The sequence below is a fragment of the Oryctolagus cuniculus genome, chromosome 15 (genome assembly GCF_964237555.1).
Source record: "Oryctolagus cuniculus chromosome 15, mOryCun1.1, whole genome shotgun sequence".
NCBI lineage: Eukaryota > Metazoa > Chordata > Mammalia > Lagomorpha > Leporidae > Oryctolagus > Oryctolagus cuniculus.
Window position 1 is genome coordinate 52,546,655 of NC_091446.1, and position 27,287 is coordinate 52,573,941.

Sequence of the window (27,287 nt, forward strand, 5' to 3'; positions counted from 1 at the left end):
GACAAACATCCACTTTGCTTGACAAAACTCTGGTTTCTTCATAAATAATGAGGATGTAAAATATAAAGGTGGAGTGCTTCAAGAATTTAGGGAAGTTCCCGAAGGTTCTACCAACTTTCCCACAAACACTAGACCTGTAAACTAGCTTTTTCCATCTATTCAATAAAACAGTGACTCTAAATTTCTGTTACTGAAATGAACTAGCTGAAAGTTTCCAATTTCTCTTTGTAACCTAGACTTAAAAACTGTACAGGCAAAGGTAAGGGCCCTAAACTCTTTGTGGAATAAAGAACTAGGCTACAATTTGCAACTTTTTAGTCGCTATATTCCGTAATGATGAGTAATGATATTCACATTACTCTTAAAAACTCTGTGGACCTCGTTTTTATGGCTCTATGTATACACAGTCACACGCACATATACTCACCTGCATGACAGAATTATTTATTTACCATTCTCTCATTGTTTAAGCAGACTGTTTCTAGGATTTTGCTATGATAAACAACACTTTAGCAGATACCTCTGTTTAATATTATATTTTGACATTTTTTTTTGATCCTGGTTTCTCATTCATTCTTAGTGACCCTTCTTGGTGATGAGGTTTTATATGCTTTGCAGAGCAAAAAAAAGTTACCTTATTGCTCAGGTTCACGTTTGCATTTCTTCCGAGGAGCAGTGACACCATGTCCACGTGCCCTTCCTGAGCTGCAAGGTGGACAGAAGCAATTCCTTGCCGGGTAACTGCGTTGGCATCAGCGCCATATTCCAGCAGAGTTGTCGCTATGTCCATCTGGTTCTTCTGGGCAGCGATGTGCAGGGGCGTATAACCATTCTGTCAACATGAATCACTCGGTCACATGCCCAGGAACAAAACAGAAATGTGTGCAGTGCATTTTCAAAGCGTACATATTTCTCTTTCTAGTGGTTTTCTTTGATTGTCTGAAAAATTATGATAAGGTAAGCAGGCATTGATAAACTAAGCAGTGTCATTAATGGAATAGCTTTCCTATCTCCCAGATTCCTAAATAGGTAAAATATAATTTAACATGGCCAGTGTAATGCAAGAGAGCAAGAGTACTATTGGTTTTCCAAAAGGAGCACAGATTTCCCATTTATAGGTGTTTTACTAGTAGGTTCCCAATTCTATTTTTTTAATCACTTAAATTTGGGGTAGGAGAAAACCCTGCTAGGAATTAACAGAATACCAATAGGGCATGTTTAGAGCCATTTATTGTTGTAACAATCCATTTAATGGCCATCTACTATGGTTTGAATGTCTACTCCAAAGATCAACTACCAGAAATTTAATTTCTAATGTAGTAGTGTTGATAGGTGGCATGTTTAAGAGGTGAGTTTTTTTTTTTTTTTGGACAGGCAGAGTTAGATAGTGAAAGAGAGAGAGAGACAGAGAGGTGAGTTTTTAAAATCATCATGTCTGTTTGCACAAAGTGTCTGCTTCTATATTGATTGGAACTGAATTGAAACACACACACACACACACACACATACAGAATTCAGGAAAAACTGATATCATAATAATATTGACCCATGAACACATTACATTCCTCCATCTACATGTCCATTTATTTATCAAAGCAATGTTTGTGGATCACAGTGTAAAAATCTCACCCATTTTTCGCCTAGTTTATCTCTAGGAATTTTATTAAGAAGCATGGTCATTTAAGACAAGTACAAGATTCCACGTAGACATGGACATGAACCTGACAATATAAAATATGACAGTGATAAATTAGAATTATATTTTAAACACAAACAGGGGGATTTAGAGAAAGAAAATGCAATCTGAGAACTTATATTTGGGGACATGATCCAAGGTTAGACAAAGGATCAATTGTAATCTTTCTGATTCACGTGGATGTGTTAAATACAACACAGAGAACTCTGGGGGCTTCTGTGCCCACTGATCAGCTGGCTTGCTACAGTTAACCCCTGGATTTAAGCCGCTGGCACATCCTAGTCCAACAGCATTTCTTTGTCGACAAATACCCTGCAACTGATTGTAGAGGACTTAAGTTATTAGGTATCAAGCCATGAAAGTGGAAATGTCACTTCTCCACTCTTCTGCAACTAGCCCCCGCCAAACTGGATGACCCAGGGTAGGAGATTTTATATCCCTATTTTTAGTTTTGACCTATTGCCATCTGAAAGCCCCAGCTGCCCTGGGAAGCATTTGTCCCTCTGCCCAGACACACCCTTCAGAGACCAAAGCTGAGCTTCAGACTGAGCCCTACTCTACAGTGATTGAGAGGAGGGAGTGAACACCCCACACCCCTATACAAAAGAGGGCACAAGCCAGCACTAACATAGGAAATATGATTAGTCAATATGCTAACACTAACTAGAGTGGTAGAGGCCAGATAATGGCAGAATTTAGCTTCTTAGCCTGCATCTTATCTCTTCTTGCTTTTACTAATGACACAACTTCAAATTCATCTCTTCCCCATCCCTAACCACGGTAAGGCAACTCAATGCTTTCTCAGACGTGACAGTCTTCCTGATTACTTCTAATTCCGTTTTTAAAAAAAGTTGTACATCCCCCAAAAGTAAAGAAGATCTGTCATCTCTGTGATGCATGCTAATAGCAGAGAAATTACTCATTGCTGCTTAGGGATTCATTCTGAGATCCCTACCTGAGAAACAAATAAAGCAAGGTTGATCTCAGAAAGACTTCTGAAAATTTTCAAACAAAAAAAGTTAACTTTGAGACCCACAATGGAACCTTCTATATTTGCTAACTGCTTTCTGTTTTCTGGAAATAACATGATTATCACTTGCCACAGTCAAAGAGGCAGATACACTTATCAGGAGAAAAATAAAGCTGTGAGATTCAACTGTAAGTGCTTGCCATGTGTGCCTTTGCATTTCAAAGTGAAAATAAAACCAAATGTAATGTTAAACTGTCAAAATTAAAATGTAGTATTTATATCATATTTTGTATGTTTTTCCAGAAACTGTCGCGCACATACTGATTCACATCAATAGACATGCTGCACACTTTATGGGCGAGAAATACTAAGCTAGTAAGTAAAGGCTAGCTCTTCTGCAGTTAGTGTCCTGGCTATGCCTGAACTCAAGCCAATCCCTTCTCCAGCACGGTGCCCTGCCTGGGGAAGCAGATCTGGCTAAAGTGGATTATAGCAGTCCATTTACTTTCTCAGCACCCAATTACCAAAAATCACATGTTTCAGGGATATGCATGAGTAAGAAACTATGGTGGCGATTTTAAAAAACGGAAGCCTAGGATGACGACACAATATACCTTAAATCAAAAGGACAAAGAATATGATTTGAAGAAAGGTTAACTGAGGTCGCTGCGGTCACATCCGTATAGGATGGTTCGGTCCCGCACTTCTCATCTCTGCCGTGATTCAGGGATGCCCGAGTTTTCCTGCAGCAAAAGCGGCAGATTGCCTACCCTTGCGTGCATTCCCCTCACCTTCTCCAGCTAAAAGAAAGGCGGACGTGCGCCCAGAGGAAAACTACATTTCCCACAATCCCTTGCAGCTGCAAGCAGCCAATGAGGTGTAAAAAGAAGTGGAGGGGTGGGGCTTCTGAGAAAGCCCGATTGTGCTGACTTTCCCCCTGCCTGCTTCAAGGCCCTCTGGAGGGAAAGGCAAACTAAGTAAAATAAAAATAACATAAAAATAAATCACAGGAACTTCCTGCACACTCTGCAAACACTACACCGACATCAACAACGGCCCTGCCTACCTCTTGACTGGATGACGTGAGAAAAATGGAGTCTGCAATTTAAACCACTGAAGCGAGGCCTTTTTTCTCGCCGAGAAAGGAGCTTCCTAACTAATTTACCTGACTTTGCTCAGGATCAAAGTCTAGAAAAAGTACTTGACCTGTGCCACTGCCCTGGGAGATGGGGATGGTTGGACCAGCGCCAGCGATAAGATTTACAACACTCCGATGGAGGCAATTGTGTTAGGGGTATGAAAATCGATGTCCCATTACAAAAGCTCGTGTTTAATTGACCTTGGAAGAGAAGTCCAATGCTAATGGGAGTAATAAGGAATTATTTAAAGGGCTGCTTTCTAGTTCCTGATTTTTTGCAGATATGGAATCATGAATACCAATTCTTGCTTGTCAAATGAAGCTGGAAATCAACTACAAATATATCATCTACTGACCTGTTTAAGAGTTACTTGTGATAGAAGGGTGGACTCATTTTGTTACGCTTATTTTATAACTCTTGTAAATTCAGAACTGCCTGGCACTCATTGTGCCAAAATTGGTATTCTACATTTCCTAACCTGGGGTTACTTATATGTAGCCCGCATGCACAGGGTTATTAAAATACACTGCAATAAAAATGAATAACCATTTAATTCCATCACAAATTTTCTCTTTAAAATTTTGGAAAAATATACATGACAAAATTTCTCATTGCAAGCATTTTTAAGTGTACAAGTTAGCGGCAACAAGTACATCTGTATTACTTGTCGAACATCTGGGCCATCTCCAGAACTTTTTCATCTTGCCCAAATTGAAATGCTATACCTATTAAAACATAACCTTCCATTCACTCTTCCCTTCTGCCCTGATAACCAACATTTTACCTCTGTCTATGAAGTTTACTATTCTACATATCTCATTTAAGTGGTATAATAAAATACTTGTCCTTTTGTGACTGGTTTATTCCTTTTTAGCATAATGTCTTCAGGAGTCATCTGACACACATCAGAATTTCTTTCCATTTTAAGGATGAATAATATCCTGTTACATATACAGACACACACAGATTTTGTTTATCCATTCACTCATGATGAACACTTGAGTTGTTTTGATCTTTTGGCCATTCTGAATAATGCTGGGATATATTTTTAAGATAACAATTTATCAAGCAAACCATGGTGTCGTGACATGTCAGGGTGAGAAATTATGGAGGCAAAATTTGCATTTATGTGAAAAGCAGATTTAGGAGTTAGATTTTGGAGTGTCGATTTCACTGGGTACAATTATGGAGTAGTGCGTGCAACTGAATTGATCTAAGCACTGAGTTTAAAGAACAGCAGTGAAGCAGCCCCAAAACAATGAGGTAGAAAGTGTCAGAGGTGCGAACAGCCCTTCAACCAATAGGAACAGCGCAGGAACCGGCAAACATTTAGATTGTGGTTTATATCATTCCGGTGTTCTCTGATCACAGTCACCTGCTGCACAGTAGCAAACTTATGAAACCAGTAACATTCTATTATTCTGTCTTTAAGCAAATTCTTCTTTATGATTTGTCCCTCAAATCAGAACACCAGAGCAGTGGCACAGCTATATGCTCTATTTATGTCTTTTCTCAGAAATCTAAGTTGTCTACTGGTCAAAAATGTTCTAACAATAAGAGTAAAGATTCCTCTTAGCAATAATAAAAACACATATATAACACCTCTCAACCCATTTTATGAAACACCAACAAGTTGAAAGCAATGTTTTATGGCCAAGAAAACAAAACACAAATTTGTATAATTCTGACAGGTCAGAGCCTTCTTACTCCTCTGGGCTGTGCTGATGTGTTTTTTGTTTTTGTTTGTTTATTTGTTTACAGGCAGAGTGGACAGTGAGAGAGAGAGAGAGAGAAAGGTCTTCCTTTGCCGTTGGTTCACCCTCCAGTGCCTGCCACAGCCGGTGCACTGCGGCCGGCGCACCGCACTGATCCAATGGCAGGAGCCAGGTGCTTATCCTGGTCTCCCATGGGGTGCAGGACCCAAGGACTTGGGCCATCCTCCACTGTACTCCCTGGCCACAGCAGAAAGCTGACCTGGAAGAGGGGCAACCGGGACAGAATCCAGCGCCCCGACTGGGACTAGAACCCGGTGTGCCGTTGCCCGCAAGGCGGAGGATTAGCCTAGTGAGCCGCGGCGCTGGCCATGTGCTGATGTTTTTAACTCAGCCCAGAAGTATCCCCATCTCTTCCTCCTCCACAGTCTTCAGGGTGTCCTGGACTTTCAAAGGAAACTGGCAAGCCCCTATTTTACTGAACATCTATGGTGTTAGTTGACTAAAGAGACAAAGTTCCGGTCTAAGATTTACTAAGGTATGATTTCTAAGTGCTACCTGCCCTAGCAGGGTGAAATAGATGAAGCAAAAAGTAGATGTGCATTCAGAGACCAGAGGACAGTGCCCGCTGCTCTCCTGAAGCTGTGAATTACGGGTACCTTTGCGGCTGCGTGAGGTGAGGCTCCTTGGTCCAGAAGCAGAAGGGCCACTTTCTGATTATCGTAATGTGCAGCTACATGCAGTGGAGTTAGCCCGCTCTGAAAACACGTGCAGAAACAACAACCAGGGTCAACAGTGTCTCAGTACCAGATGCCTGGATTGAGGAAATGCGGTTAGACTGCATACAACACAGACTGCAGTTTACATTCCAAGTTCCACAATACTTAGACCCCACCTTCACCTCCTGTCTCCCAAGTGTTCTTCATCCTCGTAGGAGTTAAACGTGGATTATCATGTGAGTGGCTGTTGGTGAATATTAGCAAGTGCAAGTCTGGTTACCAGGGAAGTGGCCCGTTGCAGGGTGGCCATGACCTCGTACCTTTCCGGCAGCATCAGGAGACGCACTTTTCTGTAGCAGGAGGTTGGCTACTTCAAGCTTCCCGTATTTTGCTGCCACGTGAAGGGGAGTAAATCCTTTCTGAAAAAAAGAGACACAAAAATAATGAATGATGGAAATGATACACAAGGATGGGCAGAACATACTCGGGTATGTCATATTTTTCTCCCTCAGGTGAGGGAGCCGCAACATGTAACTAATTAGCAGCTCACCAGGAGGAAGCTGGGGGGATGGCTCTAGGGCTCACTCCAAGGCCACTTTGGGGTTTCACACTGTAGGAAAACTAGGTTCCAGGAGCTCACATCCAAGTTGGATGCCTTTGGAAAATACAGGGCAACTCTAGATGTCTTGCAGTCTCATATCACCAGACTGGACACTTTCTCTTTCCCCATATATACACATATCTTATGGATGCTCCAGTCTTCAGTAGATAAAGTTGGAAATTCTATCACCTTTGCTGATACAGGTGAACTGAGTAAGGACACATGGTTCTGGCCCAACACATATACCAGAATTGGATATTGAGAGCTGAGTGGCTATACTCCCAAACTTTCAACTGCTATATAGACCTGGATAGCGATCTTCAGGAGGGTCCCAAGTATGCATCAGGGAATGGAGGGTCATCAATACATTTGACCTCATAAGGAGGCAAACTAGAGCCAATGCCCATGTAGGCATGGTGGAAGGCCTGGGGCACTCAAACCCATCACCCAACATCCTGTCTCACAAATTAAAGGAGACTCAAAGAATCTGCAGTCCAAAGAATCACAGAGATGAAGTTTGAGGAAGCCATCATTATCATTTGTCTGGATAGTTTTTGGTGCATTTTCTGCACTGATTACACATTAGTCCTCCTTACTGACATCCAAATAAGAGTTCAGCATCAATTATGAGTTTTTAAAGACACATCAAGGGCCAATTCATCTTGCCATCACATGTTCTGTGTAATATGATAAAATTATTTTATTTTTGTTCTGTGTATGCAGAGCAACTGCATGCTAGGGTACTCCTCGAAGACATCAAAGTTGAGGTAAAAAACGAAGCCATAAATCAGACAACAACAACAAAAAGAACCACAACAAATAAAAACAACCCAAGAAAAGTTCACCTCCTGACTTCAAAGTATCATAAAGACATTTACCAGCTGGGTTTTGATAGTGTGGTTTGTACTTAGCTTCAGCAAGGGAAACATGTCGTTGTGTTTCCAAATTGCCATTTAAATATATAAAATGACTTTTAAGAAAGCTCTGGCTCTCAACATCGATAAAGCTTCTTTAGAAGTTGCTAAGAAACTTAATGAACAAATAAACAAATACCACAAAATACAACCAACTATGCTTCTTCCGCCTCAGGGTTTTCCTAAACACATCCATGACTTGCTGGGATTCCAAGGCAGCTGCTGTACTTACTGAACTTGCTTTCGTACCTTTGTTGTTATAGATAAAGACGCTCCGTGATCCAGGAGGAATGCGGCTACGTCCTCGTGGCCCTCCCGGGCTGAAAGGTGAAGCGGGGTGTACCCTGAAGTGGTGGCTGCGTTTGGAGATGCTCCTTGCTGCAGCAGTTGTTGGACTATATCTGCCTTCCCCAGTCGGGCTGAAATGTGGAGTGGGGTTTGGTCATCCTAAACAGCAAGGCAGAAACGCAAGGCTGATGAGCTCAGAAGACAATGGCGCCATTGTGAGAACTACAGGGAGCACTAGCTGCCTGATGTTCGAGGTGCATTCAACTCTGATTCACTGCTAAAAAGACCGTCGTTTATCTTTTTCTACCAGGTTCAGAAATGTGGCACTAGTGGATCTAAGCTCCTTAAGTATTCTCGGAGTATTCTATTAGTATGAACATTGCAAAAGGCGGTTCTATCTGTAAATGTCCCCCCACCATGACCGGCTGCAGAGTATCCATTTTTAACCTCTGATGTCTCCTTTTTTGGGGAGATAAGTGCATATGTTCTATAAAACTCATGTCTGGGGGCATATTATAGCTCCATTAGTCATTATGCATTCATCTGTAATTAATTGTTTAATTGGTGCTTCCCGTCCCATATTCCAAAGCAGAGAGAGAGGAGGACAGCCTAAGGTGTGTGAGTAATGGGACAAAGGCTCCCAGCTGAGAGGGCAGAGGGGGCTGATACCCTCTGCTTGCTAGATTGTGCATCCTGGCATAGGTTGCAATGGCCTAGGGTGGAGGGTCACCACACTGTAATTAACCCCAAGGCATGAGGTACTCACCAGGTCCTGTGCCCTTAGAGCCCTCACCCCTCCCCAAGTAAAAAACTTATCATTTACTAATTTGCCCAGATGCCCCATGATGGTCCTCCAGATGGAAATTCTCTACTGAAATGTGGTAAAATTAGATGAATATACTGACTAGGAAAGGTAGACCAAAGAGGCTAGAACACAGGACATTTCTTTGGAAAAATTAAGTAGAAACAGGAGCAAGGTCAAAACGAGAGGGGCTAGGTAACCAGAAGGAAGCATAAGCTAAGTCAAAGGAGATGCCATGAGGGAGGAGAGGAATACTGAGAGCAGAGAAAGCTAGAGGCCAAAGGAAAATCTCTACTATTGCCACCACCATTACCAGGTGTTTACGGAACGCCCACTATTCCCCAAGTTCTGTTGGGAGTATTCCACCTACATTAAGTCACTGAGCCTGGCCATAATCCTATGACTTGAAACAAGCATTACTCAGACTTTCTATATGAGGACTCTGAAAGGAAATGTGGCACAGGGATATTAACTGACCAGATGTTGCACAGCCACTAAATGGTGGACCAAGATTCAACCCCAGATAGTCTAGCTGACCGTTACACACACCATCTCCTTAATGAAATGATAAATATAAATCCTATCCTCAACTTGAGCATGTGGGTGAAACCATTCCCTAAGCATGTTTGCTATGTTATTAACGCCTACAAGTGAAAGGTTTCTTGTCATTTGTACTAGATTATAGCATTTCTTACTTGTTCCATTTAACCTATTTGGGGATTTAACCAGCATTCTATAGTTCCGGGGTCAGCAAACCACAGTGTTGAGAGAGAGAGAGAAAATCTCTTATCCACTAGTTAACGTCCCAGATGGCTACAATGGTCAGGGTTAAGCAAGGCTGAAGCCAGGGACCAGGAGATTCTTCCAGGTCTCCCACATGGTCAGCAGAGGCCCAAGCACTTGGGCCAGCTTCTGCTGTTTTTCCCAGGCCATTAGCAGGGAGCTGGATTGGAGTTGGAACAGCTAGGATATGAACCAGCACCCATATAGGATACAGGCATTGCGGGTGGCAGTTTTACCTGCTACACCACAATGCCAGCCCCATAAATAAAGTTGTATTGGAACACAGTCATGGCCATTCATTTATGAACAGCCCTTCACTATGGTTGGCTTTGAACTTTAAAAGCATCTGAGTAGCCACTGCAATGATAGTGGATCTCACAGAGCCTAACACATTTGCTGTGGGGCTAAACATTTACTGTAAAAGTTTGCTGACCTCACCAAAGTTTGTTTCTAAATCCTCTGTAAAACTCACCACTGGCACCAAGGGACACTGGAGCCTGGAGGCTGGTAGCCTGCTGCCCAGGATGTCACGATATTTCCAGCACTTTGTGGATTTTATGATGACAAAGACCCAGCTGTTCATTCCCAGAGTAGTATGTGGTGCTCACTACTTTACTAGTTTATACAGTTTACTAGTTACTTTAATTACATAATTAAGCAATAGGTTAGGAGGTAAAATATTGCATGAAAGGAAAGCTTTGCTTTTCCCTGGGACAAGTAAGTTGAGAGCTTTGGAGAGCCTTTATAGAAGTTATTTAAAAATGATGATCATATTAGAATTAGGAGGACAGCTGAATATGCCTGGAGAGAATTAGAAAAGTCTAGGTATCCTCTGTACTCAAACTGCTTTGCAAATGTCTCAGTTTTCTCTTTATTTAACCTGAAAGTAGAAACTATACAGCATACAAATAAATGGTAAATAAATGTACTTTAATAGATTGTGGGTTTAAATGAAATGGTCAAGATATTTATGTACTTATTTATGATTCTTCTCTGAAATTGCCATTCTGATAACCAGACCAATCACACTTCCTGACAGTGGCAGATCCATGGGTTTCTACTGGAGGCTAAATACTAGGCAGACTAGGAAGTACCCAAACTCAACCATGGCAATTCCTCTTACCAGAAGCAACTCTGATCTGAATCTCAGAGTTTATTGTTTTACAGCTGGAAAAAAAAAAGCAGAAAACTTCCTTTTCCTTTTTCTTCTCGTGGTTGTGACATTCATTTAACCAAAAGAGCTCAATACTTCTATGGTGTGCTTGTTCTAGAAGCTCTGAGCATAAGCTCTTCTCCCTGGAGTGCAAATAACTCTGGACAAAGTCTAAACTAGTTCCTAATCTGTTAGGGACTAGCAGTGTGTCAAGGAGATCTTATGGCACAAAGTTCCTGTTCATGTAATTTGGTTGAATAATTGAGTAAGCAATTAGAGAAAAAGTTTTTTACAATATTACTTGGGTAGAGACTTTTGTCAATAGAGGTTGTTCACTACTTTTAACACATGCTCTTGAAAAATATCATGGTTATGTTTAAGGTTTTATTAAATTCCAAGGTTTTCCCCATGATTGCAAACACTTTCCTGCATTGCACATACCTTGGCTTTAGCTTCTACCTGAGCTCCATCCTGCACCAGATACCGCACAACTTCCGCTTGGCCAGACCGGGCTGCCATATGCAGTGCAGTTTCTCCTCTCTGGGGAACATGAGCCAAAGTCAATTAGCTGCAGCTCTGAAGGATAGTGGCATGTTTTATTTGGCATAAAGCTTGCAATGAACTTAAAAAAGAAACAAAACAATCCTAAAGACTTCTGATTGAAAAGATGAGAAATCGAATACATGGGAATTTCACAAGAGACCTATGATGACAAGGAGGTTGGTGTTAGTCCAGGGAGCCCAGGGAGCCCAGTTACCAGCAGTAGCAGAAGCTGCTTAGGGAATGAGCGTGGCTTCACTGGAGGATGAAAAGTGAACGCTCACAGGGGCAAACAAGCAGGCAGACGAGTGACCCAGATCAGGTGAGGAGAGCTCAACAGGAGAGCACCAGACCGGCTCAAAAGTGGTCGGCCGCCACCTTGTATCTGCAAATGGCCATTGTAATGGTGCAGGATGCAACCTTGTCAGGTCACGCCTTCCCACTTTTCAAATAAAGTAGAAGTCTGAATATCTGAGTAAGTTTCCCAATTCTTAGATGCTGACCATGAAATCAGAATGAACAAAACACTGCATGGACACGGAAAACACGTGTGAAAGCCCTATTTGGTTTGTCTATGGTTGGTCTACATCGCCTGCTCTAATCTAATCAAATCAGTATCCTAGACCTTGGCATTACTCCTAGAGGCCATTTTCTCAGCCACTGGTCCTCAACCCCCCAACTTTTCACCAAAAATTTCATTCATATTATTTATTCATTTATTCAATAAAAAAATGAAAACAATGCAAAAACATGGATACACTGAAATGTAAAAGTAGCATAAATCAAATAGATTTTCTCACACAAGTGATGCCCACTTTTAAGTTGCTTTTATACAAGGGATCTTCAAAAATTTCCTGGAAAATTGGGTTTATGAAAAAATACTCATATGTTTCATAATATTTTTGCACCAAAATAGACTCATCTTTTATTTTCATTTTCCATGAACTTTTGCAAGTCCCTTCATAGACTGAGTTTGCTGAACTGGCCACCTGCCTCCATGGAAGTGACGCACGTAGGCAGATTTCACAGGAATCTTGGTATTGTGCTTACTGGGTGGGGCTGAGGGTGTTGTTTAGATTATTACCCAGTGTTCTCTTTTTGAACAAAACATGCTCTGGAATCAGTAGCAGGAAAGACAGCGTTGCGCCTGAAAAACTGGCCTGCCTCTGTCTGTGGGTGTATTGATGGGGGCTGCTAGAAGAGGCAGCGCCTCACTGGGGAGGCCCTGCGCAGCTGACTGTGCAGGAGCTGAGGGCTTGGCCCTTCTGTGCCAGCATGTGGCCTGCTTTATTTTCAGCTCTTTAGTGCTTACGAGGTAATGAGTCTTATGCTTGTGGCCTGGTATGCTAATACCATGAGGACCTCAAATTTGAAGCCCTGTAAAACAATGTCACTTGCTACAAGTGGATCTAGGGTGCTAAGTTACTGTTTGGAGATGTACTCTGAAGTGACTCTCATGGTTCTGACAGAGCGATGCTTAGTGCAGGGGAAAAAACATGTGCTGATCAGCCACGAGCTCAGGGTTCCAGGGATTTGCTATACCACTGAGAAGCACATGAACATGGGATTACCTTGGAGTTACATGAGATACTTTCTTTATCTACACGATAACAGTGTCCAAACCACCTCCTCACCATGCAGCACTTTTTAATGCTTCTTTTATAAAGAAACCCTCCATTCTACATACCCATCAGGTTACTGGACACAGTCATAAATCCTTACAGTTTGTGGCCAGCTGGCAACTAAAAGGATTTTGCCTTCAAGGTAAAGGAAATCCAAAGGTATTCTCAAATTCTGCCACCTTAAATAGTCAAATAATAACTTAATAAAAGTAAGTGGTTAAAAGCCACCCTTGCCACTTGCTTAAATATTCACAATTAGATCTTTGTTAAAGAGGGATACTTACCACGTTGGTGGTGTTTGGTGAGGCTCCATGATGCATTAGCTGCGATACAATATTTACATGGCCCATGAAGGCAGCAACATGGATTGGGGTAAGGCCCGACTAAGGGGAAACAAAGGAAATGTTGGCTTGTTGGCTTATCGTAAAAAAAAAAAAAAAAAAAACCACTTTGTCCACAGGCCTGTCAGCCTGCCTGTCATCCATCACCCATCCATCTATTTCCTCTTCTATCTATCTTAACCAGTTTAGTGATCTTTCTAAACCAGTCTCCTGATTTATTTATCTTAACCAGTTTATCTATCTATCTATCTATCTATCTATCTATCTATCTATCTATGTTAACAGTTTAGCGATCAGCCTAGAAGGTATCAGGACATTCACCATTTTATCAAACATTCTATAAGGCAAATATGTCAACATATAATCAATCATCATTTCCCTAAAGCAAGTTCTGGGATTATGAAAGACCTATGTCACATCCATTTCTTACTTCTTGTAATAAAGGTTTGTGAAAAAGATTAAGAACGTGAAAGTGAATTTTTTTCATTTCCTACTAAACTTTCCATATCAATATGAATATATTATGGGAAGAGGGCAATGAAATTCTACACACATCAGTAGACAGCTTTCATTTCAGATCCTATTTTTGTTAAAGATTTATTTTATATATTTGAAAGGCAGAGAGAGAGAGAGGGGGGGGGGGGGAGAGGGAGAGAGATACATCTTCTATCCACTGGTTCACTCCCCAAATGGCAGCAATGGCTGGGTTGGGGATAGGCAGAAGCCAGGAGCCTAGAACTCTGTCTGGGTCTCCCTTGTAGGTGCAGGGGCCCAAGAACTTGGGCCATCTTCTATTGCTTTCCCAGGTGCATTAGCAGGGAGCTGGATTGGAAGTAGAGCAGCAGGGACTCAAACCAGCACCAGTATGGGATGCTGGCATTGCAGGTGGTGCCTTAACTCATTGAACCACAATGTCAGCCCCTCAGATCCCATTTTGAGCTTTAAAAAGGATTCCCATGCACTCAGAATAAACAACTATATTACAAATCAAAAAGTAGGGCCTATCACAGAGCCATCCTCTAATAAACGAACAAATCGGCATGGGTAACTTCAATCATGTTTTAACTTTATGAGTATTATAAATTAAAGCAATGTAATTAAGGCAAACATCACAATAGTTACTAGACTAGACTTCAGTTTTTATGTTTACTTCCAATGAGACACACATACACATGAATGCACACATCACCTTCCAGAACTATTCAACATAAAGCAGAATTTACTGATTCTGGAGAACTTTATGTCGAATATGCCCACGATTATAAGTCTAAAGTAGAGTGGATAAATAAAAAAGAATAAAAATCCCAAGTCAGTAATCATATTAAAAGTGGAATTTACATGTTTTTCAATGTGAAATGATCCCACCTCAAATTTTTGTGAATGTACTTCAGCTTATAGCATAACTGTCAATATAATTTGATTTTTAAAGAAATCTAATATGGTCATGGAAACCTAACCTGTTTTTTAAAGAAGGAGAGAATATATTTAATTTCAACAGAAATTTGAGAAATGTCAAAAGTATATGAAAAAAATCCTCTACAACAGAAGTGAAGTTAAAGTGAGCCAAGGAGGAACTGGCTGCTAGACTTTAAAGAGTGAGAAGAATGAAAGGAAATGAGGGGGAAAAGGACTGAGTGACAGTTTGGCACCTTTTCCGTCAGCAGGGGGAGTCATCAGAACTCGGGCAAGGCCAAGTCTTGCCCTTGAAAGCTCTCAGGGAACACAGAATGGCTGTGGGAGGGTCTCCTCACTGGCCAACATCTCTAGATGCCGATTCACACATCAGTCGAAAATCTGCTTTTCCTTCAGAGCCTAGTCTGATCTTTAAACGCAGTTCTCAAACACCGAGAATGAACTGTTCTGTGTCATACTTAAAAGAATAGGATGTCTAACATGAAGCTCTTGGTCTCATAAAAGTGCAAATCAATATTAATATTTTCAACCATGTGCTATTTAAAAACTGTAGTCAAGGCACATGTTCTATTTGCAAGTGGGAAACTGAAGCCAAGCAACAATCAGTAGGCGGAACTTTAAGTTTTATATTTGCTTTTGGTCCTACAGTCATGCAGTCAGCATTCATGAGTTCATACTGAATGAGCTACAGTGCATGGGCCGGGCAGTGTGGCATCTACAGACCAATAAGACCCAGCTCTTTTTCCAAGGAGCCTGATGCTGTTGAAGGTATTGGAGTAGCTGGGGGCTGAGTAAGAAACTTGGAGAAGTGCTTTGAGAGAAACACACACAGGGAGAGGTGATGCTCTGCAAAGAAGCACCTTGTCCAGGCCAGGGAGTGAGTGGAGGGTACCTCAAGGCTGTACAGTATTAGCCTGGCAAAGGGGGTGTGACTCACAGAGGAACAGACAGAGATGAACCAACGGGGGTCTAACCTAGGGAAGTGACAATGGCTGGGATCCATGAGCACAGAACACTGGGAAATGGCTACTGAGGTGGAGGTGGGACAAGTCTGGCCGGACAGCAGATGCGTGGCTTGGTTTGCTACGCTGAAGTCTCAGCCCTGATTCTGATGGGTCATTTCTCTGAATTCTGAACTGGTTTATATGAAAGAAACCTAGAATTGATCCTTTAGTAACTTCCATTGATTTGGAGTTTTTACACACAGCAATCCCTCCTTTACAGAAACACAGAAGTTGTATTACACAGAGTTTCTCACGGGGCACAGGGGACATTTTGAGCCAGGCAATTGTTTGTCATGGGAGGCTGTGCTATACTTCATAAAAATGTTTAGTAGCATCTCTAGCCTCCACCTGAGAGACACTGGTAGCGTTATCCAGTTATCACAACCAAAAACACTTCCCGACATTGCCAAAAGCCTCTTGGGAGGACAAATACACTCCCATTAGAGAAGCCCCACTTTACCAGATTTCACCTCAATCACAATTTCTGTGGGTGCACTGCTTGCCCCGAGTGTGACCTTTGTGTTTTGGGCTCTATTTTCAGTCAAGGAGACACACTTGCACCCACATTCTTGTCTGCTCCCCCTGAGGACTGGCGGTCCTTTATGCTGAAGAGTTCAGACGTCTGCACCACTGACACACTGGCAAGACTCACTGGACCCAGAGAGGTACCGGGGCCCTGGCCACGAGCTCCTGTTCTCGGCCCCAGGAGCCCCAGATATCCTTGGCCCTCACCTCGGTTACGGCTTGGATGGATGCACCGTGTTTCAGAAGGAGTTCCATTACTTTAATTCGGTTCTTCTTGCAGGCAATATGCAGAGGGGTAAAGCCATTCTGCAAAGGACAAACAAGCCAACCTCACTGTGTGCAGTCAACTATTTTTGCTAAGACAATGTGCTGTGAAGACGGCCATGTGATCAGGAGCTATGAGCGGTGAAAGGGAAAGTTGACTCCTCTGGGCGCAGAGGTAGTCTACGTGCCCCTGAGACCCAAGATGCTCTGCTAAGTGAGAACAGGAAGTGAAGTTTTCAATCTCCTGGTAGCTAAAACAAAATGGTCAAGCATTGCTTTACTTTATGTTGGAATTCACTCTTCCAAGTAATATGTCCCTCCCGTACCTCCCTTCAAACACGCCCTACAAAGAGCTGGGCCCAACCATCTGTCCTCACTGGCAAGCTTCACCAGCCCTTGTTCTGACCTCTCTGCTATGTTCTAGGATGACCACAGGACCAGCTCTAAACTGTTCAAATTTCTTCCCCAGCTTTAAGATTCAAGTTGCTACTCACTCCAAGGAAGCAGGTATTTAAACAACCCCACATTACGTGGATCATTTGGTTTAATATTTAATCTAATAAAAGAACCTGCTTTTTTAACAAATTGCCTACCAAATTGTCCTTGCTGATCATTTTGCTGATGGCAAATGCTGCAGGTGCCACTGGAGAACTATAAAATACTGGCTGCACCATAAAAGCTTACGTCAAAGGTAGTACGGGTGCCTCCAGGGAGGTTCCATAGACCATTTGGCCACAGCCCATTGCAGGATGACTGGCTACAACCTCTGTATGATGTTATGAAATCTTCAGAGCCAGAAGAATTCAGAGCCAGTGCCCACACCCTGTTTTAAGACTTTTTTTTCCTATATGGAAAAATGAGTCATGATTGCTAATTTCTCTTCCTCCTTTCTGAGAACTCTAAGGCACATTTGACACCCTGGCCAGGTCAATGGCTCTGGAAATGTTACTCAGAGCAATCTTCTAGAATGATGGCAGTGGAGCTGAAGTTTAGAAGCTTCCTCTCTTGTCCTTCTTTTCCACCCACTCCGAATTTCAGAGCCCAGAGAGCGCCAGGGCACTGTGCGTGTGTGTAGACAGGGTGACACCATCATTTGGGTTGGAGCAGAGACCCTTCCTAGAAGGGTTGACAGAACCAAAATTGCCAGAAAATGTCCATGTTTTCCCTAAAATATGGTGACTTACTTTTTCCTACACATGGGTGCTCATGCTGAACTAAATTTAAATACTTGACTAGATGGGGACCATGTATTTTTCCAAAGACAATATACACTATCCAACTGAGAATACTAAGTACAGCACTGCTAATGGTTAAAACAGCAAATCGTTTTAGGACTTAAGACTATAAATTTGACCAACATTTTCATTGGTATCAACAGGGAAAAGAAGAAGATAGACAGTATTTCATTCATTTACATGGTTAGCGCAATATCAAATTGCATCTCACAAATTCCAGACTTCTGATGTTTAAAATCAAGTTTTGTGATCATGTTGCCTCCTGGTTTCAAATTTCAGAAAAAAACTTCCCACTCACAGAATGATAACTTTACCTGGAACAAGATGAGGTTGATTACTTCAGTAATTTTATGATTATATAGTCTTGGGATTCAATTATTTTATTATTTTAAAAATATTTATGTATTTATATGAAAGGCAGAGTTACAGAGAACGAGAGCGAGAAAGAGATCTTCCACCCACTGATTCATTCCTCAAATGGCCACAACAGCTGAACCTGGGCCAGGCTGAATCCAGGAGTCTGGAACTCCATCTAGGTCTCTCCTGCGGATGACAGGGCTCCATGTACTAGGGTCACCCTTCACTGCTTTTCCAGGCACATTAGCAAGGACCTGGGTCAGAAGTGGAGCAGCTGGGATTGGAAACAGTGCTCATATGGGATGCTGGCATCACAGATAGCATCTTAATCTGTGGCTCCACAATGCTGGCCCTGGGTTTCATTCATATAACAGGAGCACTAGTGTAATCATAAAGAGTTAGCAGAAAAACTCTATAAACCTTGTTCATATCAGAAACAGCAGGTTCTATAAATTTCTCACAAGAATATTTGGAAAAACTGACAAGAAGTAGACTTTCCTGGATAAGTATTTCCATCTTAACTCTGTGAAAGCAATGCCTTTTACATGCAGAGGTAACCGCTGTCACAAGAAAACTTAGGCTGCACCTGTTGGCTGAGCCACTCACCAGGGCTTTGGCATTGGGGTTAGCTTTCTTATCCAACAGAACCTTGGCGACTTTGTAATGGCCACAGTGGGCGGCCACATGTAGGGCGGTCAGGTAGTCATTGGTGACATCATCCACAGGCACGTTATGCTGGAGGAGAAGCTGGACGCAATTCAAATGATCCCCTTGCGTGGCCATGTGCAATGGAGACAGTCCGTTCTGGAACACATAAGGAAATCGGGTGTACTATCTTTTTAAATGCAAATACACCAAACACAAAATAAAGCACACATATGAACAGATAAAAACCCTAGTTTTCTGTATGAAAAATACTCTATTTGTTCATTACTATTATTTATTTGAGTGTTAGAGAGAAAGGGGACAAAGGGGTGGGAAGAGGGAGAGAGGAAGAAAGAGAGAGCACAAGTGAGCATGCTCCCATCCACAAGTTCACTCCCCAAATGCATGTACTGGTTGAGGATGGGCCAGAATTAAAGCCTGGAGCCAGGAACTCAATCCAGGTCTCCCATACGGACAGCAGGGACCTAAGTACTTGAGCTGTCACTCTGTCTTACGTGGTCTGCATTGGAAGGAAGCTGGAGTCAGGAGCTAGAGCAGGGAATTGAACCCAGGCACTCTGATGTGGGATGCCGGCATCTTAATTGCTAGGCTAAACACCTGCTCCAATCTTCTATGTCTAAAGTGTGTTGACAACTGTTTGGGACTACAGCTACTTTTAAAAATGGTCCTCCTACTTCTTGTGTCAATCAATAACAAATTGTCAAGGATAATTTATTTTCCTGCTGCAAAAGCAGTGAAAATCACACTACGAATTATAATTTACTGCATTCTTAATTATAGAATAATAGAAATTCTTAATATTTAAGTATGAAAAAAATATAGTCAAGAACAGATTGGTATTGCTTGGGCTGGTATTTATTTTTTCCAAACTGATTACTGAGACTTGATACTGAACACTATAGCAATTGGATTTAAAAAAAATAAATATTAAAAAGACAATGGGTCTGAATACACCTCATCTCTTCTCACATCAATTCAGAAAACATTTCTATAAATCTGGTGCCCCCATGTGTCTATGATGAGGAAAGACAAGGCATTGGCCAACTCATTTAATCTTTGCCTCAGTTCATTTAAATCAACTGGGTTCTATAACACAATTAATCATGTGAAGTAGTAATGAATTGAAAATCATTGAAGGAACTAAGAAACAAATAAGCACAAAGGTAAATAAAATCTGAAAAAGGTCCCCACGATTTTAGCATTCAACATGTTTCCTTAAATATAAGCAAATCAACTGTGTCAGTCTTAAAAGCAGCCTAGAATTCTCTTAGAGTCAAAGTGAGGGGAGGAGCCTGCCAAATTTCTAGAGAATCCAATTACCAAGAAAAGATCTGTTAATTATTGTGGCACAATTTAACATGTTTTGGGGGAAAAAAGTAAACTGGCAGAAAACTTCACTTCTAAAAAGTTGTCGTTTGATGAATATACCAAATATGCAATGATGAACCGGGTGTTCCTGGATTCTGTGGGCCAGGCTATTTCCTCCTAATTTATCAACAAAGGAAATGACAGGAGCTCAAGACACGAGAAAACAACGTAAACCCTCTTTAAGGTGCAGCAAAGGATGGGATCACATCCCATGTGAGATGTTGCCACCCACGAACATACACACTTAGTTATTCCTGCTGAAATACTCCTTTGCTTTATGTTTTGGTAGAGTCTTACAGGGAAACACCAGGTAAAGAAGGAAGCAGAATCTGAGAAAACACACGACTTGGTGGAGACTGGGAATGGGAGAAGTGTGGGTAACAGAAGGGAGCTATACCCGTAGTGCTGCACCGGTAGGAAACAGAGGTCGCTGGGGAAGCACAAGAAGAACGGACAGATCATCTCTCCTTTGAAAAGGGGGTCTGATAACATATGGTGCCTAAAAATGTGGATCTGTGTGACAGGCTTTCTTAGCTCACTAAGACAAAAGTCTTGCAGAACTGAACAGGTTGCCTTGAAGTCAGAAATGTATTCACTCAGCTCACAGCCATGCAGCCAATGTGTGCTGAAGGGCTCCTCGGGGCTGCGTGAACCTAGGTGCTCGGGAGTGCAGCTCTGAATGAGAAGAGTTCTTGCTGTGATCTTACTGGAGAGGGTCAGACAGCAACAAGGCATGAAGAGGTCATCTCAGGATGACATCGAGAGCGCTAAAGAAAACGGCATACGGTTAAATGACAAGCAATCGGGGAGTGCTTGAAGGGAGAGCAAGAGTCAGAAAAACCTTGTCTGGGGCAGGCGTTTGGCCTAGCTGTCAAGACAGCAGTTGAGATGCCTACGCCCCTTTCAGCGTGCCCAGGCTCATCACTCCCCACTCTGACCTCCTACTCATTAATGCGCACACACACAGGGAGGCAGCAAATGACGACTGCAGCAAGCAGTCCCCACCATCCCCGTGGGGGCCTGGGACTGCATTCCCAGCCCCCAGAGATACTGAGGCATTCGAGGAGTTGGCCAGAGGACAGGAGCGCTCTCTCTCTGCCCCTCAAATAAAAATCAAATTTTAAAAACTTAATGTTCTTTAAAAAAGAGAAAGAGGAGAGAAGGCCCGAGGAGAAGGCGACATCTGAGCTGAAGAACGCACGAAGGCCTCAGAGATCCAGCCCACGCCGAGGGAGGAGGAAATGGAGCAGCCTGGCCTGGGGTTTTCCAGGAAGGAGAAGAGGCAGGTCAGCTGGGAAGTGGTCGGTTAGGAGCAGGATGGGAGGAGAGGAGGCAGAGGTGCGGTCAGAATCTGGAAGTGGAGTGAATTCGCAGGGAGGGGAACTTCTGGTTAAACTTGGTCGACATGGTTATTGACCATTCCTCTCCCAAGACTCCACCACAAAACAGGAAAGGACATTTTAAAAAGATTGGTTTATCTGAAAGGCAGGGTAACACGGGGTGGGGAGAGAGAAAGAGATACAGAGGGAGATCTTCCATCTACTGATTCACTCCCCAAATGGTTGCAAAAGCCAGGCCCAGTCAGTTTTGGAGCCAGGAGCCAGAAACTTCATTCAGGCCTGCCATGTAGGTGGCAGGGGCTCAGGTACTTTGGCCATCTTCTGCCGCTTTCTTGGGTGCATTGGCAGGGAGACCTATTGGAAGCAGAGCAGCCAGGGCTTGAGCTGGTGCTCAGGCATAGGAATTTGGCATTGCAGAGTGGCTTAACCCACTGCATCACAACACCAGCCAGTGACAGAATTTAGAGAGTAAAACCTGGGGCTGCTGTTGTGGTACACTGGTTTAGGCCACTGCCTGAGACAATGGCTTCCTGTGTGGGCATTGGTTCAAGTCCTGGCTGCTCCACTTCCAATCCAGATCCCTGCTAATACACCTGGGAAAGCAGCAGAAGACGTCCCAAGTGTTTGGTTCCCTGCCACCCACGTGGGAGACCCAGAAGCAGCTCCTTGAGGTGAGTAAACCAGCAGTAGGAAGACCTCTCTCTCTGTCTCTCCTCTAACTCCACATTCAAATACATAAATAAATCTTTTTTAAAAAGGGTAAAATTCCCAAGGGTACACATAAGTTGTATCCTGTCCCCTTCCCACATCCACAGTGAGAGAGGAACCAAGGACAGAGGAGTGACATCTACATGCATAAAATATGAAGATGATTCATGCTGATGACGCATCCAGCAGAAGAGAGAAGGCTGAGACCCACGTGTGTGTGTGTGGAGGGTGTCGTCAGGGCTTTGCTGAACAACCAGTTCCTTGAAATGAAAAGCCTCAGTTGTACCAGATGCCATGGCCAGGGTGTACAGAGTCCCCCAGGACTGATTTCAGGCTTGCAACGTGACATCACTGAATGTGGAATTGAGAAGAGATGTACACAGTCAGCGCCTATGAGCCCGTATGATCTGGCTCCAGCACACTGCTGGCTATAACAATGACAAGCTGACTTACTTCTCACATCCTACAAAGGGGTGTGAGAAAAAGAGTACCTTGGAAGATGAGACGAGACTTGGGATGAAAGCAGGATTGGTTCAAAGGCTGCCTATGGAGCTGTCAGGCTTCTAGGCCTTGCTCAACCCAACAAAGCCAGATGGCAACCCCTTGTGCCCTGCAGGAAACCAAGAACCTGGTGTATAAAGATGAGTCAGAGAGATTCAGCCTCGGGAGCCCAGGCAGAATATAGAGCAGTGTGGGGGCTCTTGACAGAGAACAGGTGATCAGAGGTCGAGAAAGGATGATTTAAGCGTTAGGCATGGACCTCCGTGGTTAGAATGCCCGGGTCCAAGTCCTTTCTGCCACTAGCCGAGACCCTGAGAAGACTATTCTACCTCTTTGCGTTTCACTTCACTTTTCTATGAAAGGGGCCTAACAGCAATCTGGGTATCTCCTAGAGGTATGGCGAGCACTGAGTTACACATGCAAAGTGTTGGGAGCCTGGTATGCAGTAGTCACTATATCGGTATCGACCGTTAGCATGATTAAAGTTTGCAGAGAGAAGAAGACAACCGGAAGCTTCTCTTCCTTCCTCAGAAAGGATTCACACAAGTGTGCACTGAAAAAGTCGGAGGATTTGTCTCTCCAAAAACTGAATGCTCCAATGAAAGGGGGCATCCGATTCTGAGATCAGAAGGCCCCTCCGTCCACCACCTCCTGGTTGTCAGCTCCGCCTTGCACTCTCGCAAAGCTGGGCTCAGTTAGTGCCTGGTATAGATACCAGGCATCTGTGGGCATCCTCCAACAGAAAAGAGCAAACACAGAGGAAACAGGAAACTGAGTACCTAGGGACACAGAAGTGGCAGAAAGTAATCAACCTTACGGTGCATGTTCTCAGAAAGGGAATCACAAACATTGTACCCATAAAACAAGAACAGAGTGCTTTAGGAAAGGAAGCTGCCAAATAATAAGAAAATGTTCTTGAAAATTGAAAGCATAAAAGAAAAAAAAAAGGAGATTTCCTTCCCAGAAATTTATAAAGATTGAATAATAAAAAGGTAATATTAGATTTTTAACTATGCCTGTACTGTTCTGACAAATAGAAATTAATTTTAAAGAAAACATGGAAATGAACTGATAGATTTTTAAGCTGGAGGCTAGCGTCATTTGATTAACAGTTTCTGTGGTTACTCTGCACAGTGGGAACTGGATTGAAATGGAAAAAGCAGAATGCATGCATCTATTACAATGGGAAGCAAGCAGTGGAGATGAAAAGACATAGTGTCTGCAAGAAAGGGGGGAAATAAAACCCAGAGTGGTTAAGATGAAGGACTTCAAGGGCCAAGATATCAGGTACAGTGAAACATTGGTGGTTGCTTCGTCCTATTGGATAAAACTTCCAACAGCTTCCCAGTCTTAAATTTGCATTTCAAATGAGTGATGGAATAGTTCAGACTATCTTGACTCTCTGACAAGTCATCTTAGAGTTGAGAAAACACTGACAAGAATGCAAACTGCAATAGCAGGTGCTTCTGGTGCTTTGATAATGTTGATAAATTAAGACTCGTAATAAAGCTAAATACAGCTTCCCCAAATCCACTGATTCAATGAATAATACTGGTGACTATGGGTAATTTGTATGTCTCAAAATTTATTTGCTATTAGTCTCTTTTTCAAATAGTGCCAAATGGTTTTACCATCTAGAAAACTTAAAAGACATTAAAGCATTATGTTTTTGGGCAATCATCATGCATTTCTTTCAGATATATTCACTTTCCCAAAGGCCCAATGAAGGTACAGTTTTCCTAAACTTCCCAGTCTTTATCAGCTAAATCATATCCTGAGTTTCTTTAAACATCTGTGAACTCTCTAGAAATTTAACTTTAGAGTGTGGATCTTTTAATCTTTCTTAACCCAACAAGCAATCATTTCTGAGATAGGAAATTTTCACAGAGTAAATCAAGCAGTAAGTGTTCCCCAAACAAACCAATACCATACAAAAATGACTATGGAATAGCACACTCCTTCAAAAGCCCACACTTAATTGACTCCAACGATTTGGTGAACACAGCTTCTCCACTTGCTACATTTAAATGTTGTTCCTCTCTGTGTGACTCCAAAGTGTGGGTGAAACAAACAGCCAGGGAAGTGAAAGCTAAATGCAGTCTGGTTTCTAGACAGCGGAGAGTGAATCACCTTGGTTTTTGAGAGAATAGGGGCGGCTCGGTCCAGCAGCATCTCCACCACCTGCTCATGGCCGCTCCTCGCCCCACAGTGCAGTGGCGTCAGGCCGTCCTGTGGAACAAAGGCAGCATCTTAATTTATGTCGGATGGTGAAGTCTACGGATGCATCGCATTTCTTCAATATCTCGCACAGCACCCACCCATGCTCTGCGCCGGTGGGCTTCCAAGATTTGCTCATGTATCCCATAAAATAATTTCACATTTTGAAGGAGGAAGCAGGGTGGGATCATGGGAGGGAGGAAGGGTAAGATGGGAAGTATCACCATGTTCCTAAATCTGTATATATGAAATAAATGAAACTTATATGCCTTAAATAAGACTTAAAAAATAAAGACAATATACTTTCAAGTTTTTAAAAAAAGAAAAAAAAGTTAAGAACTAAATGCTTCATAAGTCAAAGCAGCTGCAAAGTACGTAATTTCCACCTATTAGGAAACTGGCATTTCAATATGTAATGGTTTCACTACTTTTCTAAATACTACAATTTCTCCCTTACAGGTGGCAGCTGAAATTTTAAAAAATTAAAAAAAAAAAAATTCTTGTGTGATCAGGTTTTCTGCAAATGCAGTGTTTTGGACATTGCTGTAAATCTTTGTCAAGCAAATTGACAAGAATGATATACTCATATAGTCTTGATGATCTATGACTATTTGAAAATTTACTGTGTAAGTGAAATAGACATCTTCTCATTTGATTGTTTATAGCCCTTGCCTATAATCCTGAACTGCAATCTTTTAACTTTTTACTTGTTGAACTTTTCTTTAGTAGAGCAATAAGCCTTTGACCATAATGTAAATTTAAAAATATGCTATCTCAAAAAGAAAAAATATGAAAAAAGAAAAATAGATACTGTAAGTAATTTAATATCTACTTCTCAGAAAACATATGAATAAACTTTAAAAACAGGAATTTGTAAGAGGAGTTTTACTTCACTCTCTTTTTTCTTACATCTCCACTTCCACTCCATTTCCCCTACATAATTTTATCTTAATGTAATTTCATGCTTGAATGTTTTTATTGATTACCACTTATTTCTCTGACATGAAATTCTATAAATTTAAGAAAGTTTTAAAGATTGCCTGAGACATTTTCTAAGTATTAAAAGTAAATCTCTTGATAATTACCATTATAATTATTCAAACACAATTTTCAAAACATCAAAAAGATAGGAAAATTCTCTCTCTTTCAAACAAATATATTTTTTTAAATGACAAAAATGGGCCAGCACTGTGGCACAGAAGGTTAAGCTGCAATGGTAACTCTGGCATCCCATATGAACACTCATTTGAGTCCCAGATACTCCACTTCTAATCCAGGTCCCTGCTAATATGTCTGGAAAAGCAGCAGAAGATGACCCACATGCTTGGGTCCTTGCCATCTCCATAGGAGACCTAGCTGTCCAGGCCCCAGGCTTTGGCCTGGCCCAGACCCAGCTGTTGTGACCATTTGGGGAGTGAATCAGAAGATGGAAGATGTCTGTCTTTCTCTTTTTTTCTCTCTTGCTCTGCATTTCAAATAAATCTTTTTTTGGTGCTGACACAGTGGCATAGTGGGTAAAGCTGCCACCTGCAGTGCTGGCATCCTATACGGGCGCCAGTTTGAGTCCTAGCTGCTCTGCTTCCTATCCAGCTCTTTGCTATGGCCTGGGAAAGCCGTGGGAGATGGCTCAAGTCCTTGGGCCCCTGTTCCCCACTGGGAGACCCGGAGGAGGCTCCTGTCTCTGGATTGGCACAGCTCTGGCTACTGTGGCCATCTGGGGAGTGAACCAGCAGATGGAAGACCTCTCTCTGTAACTCTTGTCTTTCGAATAAAATAAATAAATCTTCAAAAAAAAAAAAGTGGGTGTAACTTTCAAATGTGAAAGGCAGAGTTACAGAGAGAGAGAGAGAGAGAAGGAGAGGCAGAGAGACAGAGAGAATATCTTCTATCTGCTGGTTCACTCCCCAAATGGCTGCAACGGCCAGGGCTGTGCCAGGCCAAAGCCAGGAGCTCAGAGTTTCTTCCAGGTCTCTCATGTGGGTGCAGGGTCCCAAGCACTTGGCTCATCCTCTGCTGCTTTCCCAGGTGCGTTAGCGGGGAGCTGCATCAGAAGCAGAGCAGCTGGCACTTGAGCTGGTGCCCCCGTGGGATGTCAGCATCGCAGGTGGCACTTCGCCTGCTACGCCACAGCGCCGGCACCGGCCTCCAGCAGTGCATTTGTAAGCGTCTGATATGTAGACAGAGTTACTCCTCAGTCACTGGAGTCATGCAGTTCTCAACACCAGCACCAGCACCAACATTTGAATTCTCCCTTTCAACCCATCTCCATCAGAGATTTTTGAAGGTGAGAGGGAGAGAATTAGGCTGTCCCTCTTTACTAGTGGACAAGGATTTGTGTTTAAAAATGCATGGGAGGCCATTGGAGGGTGAACCAACGGCAAAAGGAAGACCTTTCTCTCTGTCTCTCTC

At 42.5% G+C, this 27,287-nt stretch overlaps 1 protein-coding gene across 9 annotated transcripts in view; it reads right to left on the bottom strand.

The window, feature by feature from the left end:
• The window catches only part of ANK3 (ankyrin 3), a 353,783-nt gene that overhangs the window by 142,493 nt on the left and 184,003 nt on the right, over nucleotides 1–27,287 (bottom strand). For all 9 annotated transcript variants that reach the window (XM_070057690.1, XM_051823304.2, XM_051823298.2 and 6 more), the window contains exons 9-17: nucleotides 24,792–24,890; nucleotides 18,685–18,882; nucleotides 16,430–16,528; nucleotides 13,224–13,322; nucleotides 11,219–11,317; nucleotides 8,001–8,198; nucleotides 6,557–6,655; nucleotides 6,177–6,275; nucleotides 635–832 (exon numbers count right to left, since the gene is read on the bottom strand). In XM_070057690.1, coding sequence (XP_069913791.1) covers nucleotides 635–832; nucleotides 6,177–6,275; nucleotides 6,557–6,655; nucleotides 8,001–8,198; nucleotides 11,219–11,317; nucleotides 13,224–13,322; nucleotides 16,430–16,528; nucleotides 18,685–18,882; nucleotides 24,792–24,890 — 1,188 coding nt within the window. The remainder of the gene's footprint in view (nucleotides 1–634; nucleotides 833–6,176; nucleotides 6,276–6,556; nucleotides 6,656–8,000; nucleotides 8,199–11,218; nucleotides 11,318–13,223; nucleotides 13,323–16,429; nucleotides 16,529–18,684; nucleotides 18,883–24,791; nucleotides 24,891–27,287) is intronic.